The sequence below is a fragment of the Peromyscus eremicus genome, chromosome 7 (assembly GCF_949786415.1).
Source record: "Peromyscus eremicus chromosome 7, PerEre_H2_v1, whole genome shotgun sequence".
Taxonomy (NCBI): Eukaryota; Metazoa; Chordata; class Mammalia; order Rodentia; family Cricetidae; genus Peromyscus; species Peromyscus eremicus.
In genome coordinates this window covers 15693440-15699863 of record NC_081422.1, presented here as the reverse complement: position 1 = coordinate 15699863, position 6424 = coordinate 15693440, and the positions used below count along the sequence as shown (strand labels likewise).

General features: G+C 34.4%; 1 protein-coding gene across 1 annotated transcript; it reads right to left on the bottom strand.

The window, feature by feature from the left end:
- Nucleotides 1-4934: 4934 nt before the first annotated feature.
- On the bottom strand, nt 4935-5873 carry LOC131914092 (olfactory receptor 7G2-like). The gene has a single exon (XM_059266686.1). The coding sequence runs from the start codon at nt 5871-5873 to the stop codon at nt 4935-4937; it is 939 nt and encodes a 312-aa protein (XP_059122669.1).
- Nucleotides 5874-6424: the final 551 nt, after the last annotated feature.

Genomic DNA, 6424 nt, shown 5'->3' with positions numbered 1-6424 from the left:
TGAAACCGTAATATGTAAGCAAAAGACCAGTAAGCCAAAGACTGCCCAAACAATGCAACAAAAGACAAAATGTCTATAAAATACCATTGAGTTCATTTTGTGTTGAACATATATTGCTGGGCATGTAGCCTACTATTAAGTGTGATTGATATACTCAGTGAGACTCTATTGCAGAAAATTAATTTTTTCTTTGCAAGCAGATGTCAATTGGAGATAGCTTCTTGGTTAGGGTTAAAAGTTCATTTTAGTCTGTTTATGACGTTGGAAGTTTTTCTTTCCCCTTCAATTATTGTAGATAGTTTTACAGTGTATATTAGTCTAGGCTGGCCATCACAGTCTTTTATGACATTGAATGTTTTAATCTAGACTCTTCCAGCTTTCAAAAGTACTGATGAGAAATCAGCTCTTATTTGATGGATTTTCCTTTATCAGTGACTTGCATTTTTTTTTTTTGGTGTGTATGTGTTTTGCTTTGTTTTCTAAATCAGCTTTCAATACTATTTCTTGGTTATATATATTTCATATTTTAACTATGATATGCGGTGGCAGTTTTCTTTTCCAGTCTTTTCCTGTATACTTTTTACTTTTTTATATATTTCATGCTTATTTTGTTCAAGGCTATTCCCAGTTTTCGCTTCTATCAGGTTCAGTGTATCTGGTTTCATATTGAGGTCTTTGATCCACTTGGACTTCAGTTTTGTACAGGGTGATAGGTATGGATCTATTTGCATTCTTCTACATGCCAACATCCAGTTAGACCATTTGTAGAAGATGTTTTATTATTTCCATTGTGTCTTTCTAGTTTCTTTATCAAAAATCAGTTGTCCATACATGTGTGGATTTATGTCTAGGTATTTAGTTTGATTTCATTGATCAGCATGTCTGCTCTTATGCCAATACCATGTGGCTTTTATTACTATAGTTCTGTAGTGCAGTATGAAATCAGAGATGGAGATATCTCCAGAAGTTATTTTTTTTTTTTTTAGCTATGCTGGGTTAAGCTGTTTTTTCATATGAAATTGCGTATTGTGCCTTCAAGGTCTGTGAAAAATTGTGCTGGAATTTTGATGGATATTGTGTTGAATCTGTAGATTGCTTTTGGTAGGATAGTCATTTTTACCATGTTGAGCCTACCAAAACATGAACATGGGAGATATTGCCATCTTCTGATAGCTTCAATTTCTTTCTTCAAAGACTTGAACTTTTTATCATACAAGTCTTTTACTTGCTTGGTTAGAATTACCCAAGATAATTTATATTATTTGAGGCTATTGTAAAGGTTGTTGTTTCTCTGATTTCTTTCTCAGTCCATTTGTCATTGTACATAGTAGGGATAATGATTTTTCTGAGTTAATTTTGTATCCATCTACTTTACTGAAAGCGTTCATCAGTAATAGGATTTTCCTGGTAGAATTTAAAGGTTCACTTATGTATATTATCATATGCAAATAATGATATTTTGACTTCTTCCTTTCTAATTTAGATCCCCCCATCTCCTTCAATTGTCTTATTCCTCTAGCTAAGATGTATAATACTTTATTGAATAGTTTTCGAGAGAGTGGACAACATTGTCTTGCTCCTGATTTTAGTGAAATTTCTTTGGGTTTCTCTCCATTTAAAGGGTAGCACAAAATTTCAAGAGTTTTTAAATAAAGAACCAGTGACAATGTTCCTCAAATTACTCTACAAAAGAAACTCAGGGGCCAGTTCCTAATTCTTTTTAAGAAATCACCATTATCCTGATATCAAGACCACCCTACAAAAATTATAGGCAAATATTCCTTCTGAACATAGATTAAAAAGTTCTCAATACAATGCTTGCAAACAAAACTCAAGAACACATTGAAAAGATTATCCACCATGATTAAGTTGCCTTCACCCCAGCAATGCAGGAATGTTTCAATCTAGGCAAATCAATAAACATATAAATATAACCATATAAATAGACTGAAATATGAACCCTCCATCATTTTTTTATTAGATACAAGCCATCTCTTGAGAAAAATACAACATCATTTGATGATAAAAGTCCTGGAGAGTCTAGGGCTGAAACAGCTATAACTCAACGTAATAAAGGGAAATTACAATAAGCACACAGACAACATTAAGATAAACAGAGAGAAACCTAAAACATTTTCACTAAAATCAGGAACAAAACAAGGATTTTCACCCTCCCAGTACCTACTCAATATTATATTGGAAGTTTTAATTAGAACACTGAGAAATGTGAAAGAGATCAAGGGGATACAAACAAGAAAAGGAAGAAGCCAAATATATTCACTTGTAGGTGATATGATTTTATATACAAAGACTCCACCAAGCAACATCTCTAGCTGACAAACACGGTCAACAAAAAGGCAGGATAAAAATTTAAGACACAAAAATCAGTAGCTTTCTTAGATACAAGTGGTAAACAGACTAAGAAAGAAATGAGGGAACCAGCAACTTTCACAAAAGTCCCATATAATATCTTGGGATAACTCTAACATAGCAAAGGAAAGGTTTTCACAATAAAATGTTGAGATATTGAAGAAAGAAGACAAAGAAACCACCAGAAGGGGAAGATCTCATGAACATGTATTGTAAAATTAATATTGTGAAATCACCATCCTACCAAAATCAATTTAAAGAATAAATGGAAGCCATATCAAACTTCAAAAAGAATTCTTTACACAAATTGAAATAAATTCAATTTTATATGGAAACATACACAAAAAACCCCAGAATAGTTAAAACAATCCTGAATAATAAAAGAATTGCTGGAGGTATCAGTATCTACAATTTTAAGTTGTTTTACAGAGCTATGGTAACAAAACATGGTATTGGCACAAAACCAGATATACTAATTAATGAAATAAAATTTAACACCCAGATGTAATTCTACACATCTATAAATGCTTGATTTTTGATGAAGCAGTAAAATATACATACTTGAGAAAAATAGCATCTTCAACAATGTTGTTCAAACTAGATTACTGCATGTGATCTAGAAAATAGATTCATATTTATTACTCTGTATAAAACTCAACTGCAAATGGATCATGGTCCTCAACCTGATCATATACAATGAATCTGGTGGAAGAGAAAGTGGAGTATAGTCTTAACCTCATAGGCACAGGGAGGGGCTTCCTGAACAGGATGTTGGTAGAAAGGACACAAAGGGTAACAAGTACTTAATGTTAAATTCATGAGTCTAAAAAACTTTCTATACAGCAAATCACAGCATAATTTATATAAAGTAGTGTCCTACCAATTGAGAAAAGATCTTTACCATTTATACATCTCATAAAGGGCTATTATCTAGAATATATAAAGAAATAAACTGATTACCAAGAAAAGAAGTAACCCAATTAAAATTTGGGTTGAGAACTAAGCAGAGTTCTTAAAAGATGAATAATAGATGACTGAAATATACAAAAAAGATATTCAACATTCTTAGCCACTTGGGGTATGCAAGTTTAAACTACTTTGACATTTTACTTTCCCCAGTCAGAATGGCCAAATCAATAAAATATGCTGGAGAGATGCAGGAAAATAGGAACACAAATTTGTTGCTAGTGGGAGTGCAAACTGATGCAGTCTCTATGGAAGTCAGAGTAGAGTTTCCTCGAGAAGCTAGGAATTGTTCTACTCAAGATCAAGCTATACCACTGTTGGGCGTATACCCAAAGGTCTCTAAATGCTAATACAGAGATGCTTGCTTATCTTGTTCATTGCTAGTCTAGTCACAATAAGGAGGGATTTGAAACAGCCCAAATGCCCAACAACTGGTGAACAGATAATGAAAACATGATACATATATATAATAGGATATCATCCATGTGTTAAGAAAAATGAAATTGTGAAAATGATGGGTAAATGGATGGAGCTACAAAAAAATTGTCCTGAGTAAGGCAACCCACCAAAACAATCTTGCCACAATTTTTCTTTATGTGGATGTTAGCTTTTAAATTTTGATTAGGTATACTACAATCAGAATAACCACAAAAGTTAGATACCTAATAAGGTGATGGCAGTGGGGAGGGGCAAAAGAGGATCTTTTAAGAAGAAAAACAGAATACAGTATTATGGGAATATAAAAGGAAACTAGAATAAGATTATGGTGGTTTGATCTTTGCCAATTACATATCCAATAGAGATTTAGTATCTAAAACATATATATATAATTACAAAAAACTGGACATCAAAAAAAGAACTAACCCATTAAAAATGGAGTGCAGGACTAAGTAGAGAATTTTTAAAAGATGAAACACAAATAGCTAAGAAAATTTAAAAATATTCCACATCCTTAGTCACCATGAAAATGAAAATCAGGACTACTTTGAGTCATAATGGCCAAGATAAACATTTTAAATAATTTTATTATATATTTGTATTTACTTTTGTGTACATATATGAATGCACATATGTATGTATTTGGCACATACACAATCATAATGTGCATGTGGATCTTAGAGAGAATCTTGCAGGATTCAGTCTTTTATTTCCACCATGTGGGTTCCGGGTATTGAAACGAGGTCCTAGGCTTGGAGGAAAGTGTTTTTGCACTGAACTATCTACTGGTCCAGATGCTGTTCTATATGTGTGAGGAAACTGTTTTGAAAACAATTTACACATTACTATTTCTAAATCTTTACGTTTTCTGAGAATATTCAAGAATAAAATGGGCTAATTTGGAGATTTTTTTTCTTTGCCTCATGCTCTTCAAAACCTGAAGAACGAAAATGTTCTTAAAGAAGTAAAACCTTGTTTTAAGTTTCACAGATACTGACACACAGAGAATCCAGGATTGAGGGCAAATTAAAACAAATATGCTCAATTTGTTGAAGCATGATTTTAAAAAGTATAGTAACAGAAGTCTCAGATATTGTACTTTACTAGAAACTAGTCATTTTGACTAAATCTAGGCATGCAAACTCTAAACAAAGGACACATTATTCAAGTGACCTGATTCTGCTTAAAAGATTTCTTACGGCAACTTTCATGTCCTTGTTCCTTAAACTGTAGATAAAAGGGTTCATCATTTGAGGAAGTACAGAGTACATCACTGAAGCCACTGCAGATTTTCTTGGTGAGGCACTCATTGCAGAGCTGATATATACCATAGAACCAGCCCCATAAAATAAGGAAACCACTGACAAGTGTGTCCCACAGGTAGAAAAGGCTTTGTACTTTCCCTCCAGTGATGCTATTCTCAAGACTGTAGACACAATGTGATAATAAGAATAAATGATTCCACAAAGAGGAACACCACCAAATACACAAGTTGCAACAAAGAGCACAATGTTATCAATAAGGGTATCAGAACAGGAGAGCTTGATGACCTGATCAAGTTCACAGAAGAAGTGGGGGATTTCCAGATCTGTGCAGAAGGAAAGCCGCTGCACCATCAGAGTGTGCATGAGGGAATCCATAATACTAATGAACAGAGAGATCAGTGAGAGCAGAACACATAACCTCGGATTCATAATGATAGTATACCTCAAGGGGTGACAAATAGCTACGTAGCGGTCATAGGCCATCACTGTAAGAAGGAAATTTTCAAAGTATGCAAAAACCAGTGCAAAGAAGAGCTGTGTGAGGCAGGCTGCGTAGGTGATGCTCTGATCATTTGCTTGGATGTCCACCAGCATCTTGATGACTGTGGCTGTGCTGAAACTGATGTCATTAAAGGACAAGTTGGAGAGGAAGAAGTACATGGGGGTGTGGAGGTGGGACTCAAAGCTTATACCCAGAATTATGAGCAGGTTTCCCAGGATGGTGACCAAGTAGATGAACAAGAAGAGGCTGAAGATGAGAGACTGAAATTCTGGGTCATCTGTAAATCCCAGAAGAAGGAATTGTAACACAAATGTTATGTTTTGGGGCTCCATGTGGCCCGTCAATCTTTGAGAAAAAGTGGGACAAAATTAAAATCTAATTAATTAATTCTAAATAAGAAATACCAGCATCACAGTACACCAGGGTAAAAATAAAGTGTCAATTGCTGTTATTTTACTGAATGTCAGTTGTGTTAATGAGAATGAATAATCAAAATTTTAACAGATGTCATAATAGTATTCCATATTTCTTCTTTTGTTAATAAAATTTGTTCTTTAACAATTTTATTCATCTATATGATGCATTGTGATTGCTCTCACCCACTGTATCTCCTTCCCTCCCATCCTGTCACTCACCCACCTGCTTCCCTCTCTGCCTCTGTTCCATGTTCATGTCTTTATCTGTTGTTTTGTGACCCACTGAATTTAACCAGGGCCATCTGTGTGATCATTGTTTGTAACTCCGTAGGAGCTCAGTGTGTTCACCAGGTGGGATACAGAGGAAAGTGGGTCTTGGCTATAAAATTCCAATGTCCACTCCATTGACTCACTTCCTTCACCACCTAATGGTTTTACAATATTCCTAAACACTGCCACCAGCTAGA

What these genes read in the sequence shown, in the direction of transcription:
- LOC131914092 (XM_059266686.1), bottom strand. Translation starts at nt 5,873, where the DNA reads ATGGAGCCCCAAAACATAACATTTGTGTTACAATTCCTTCTTCTGGGA.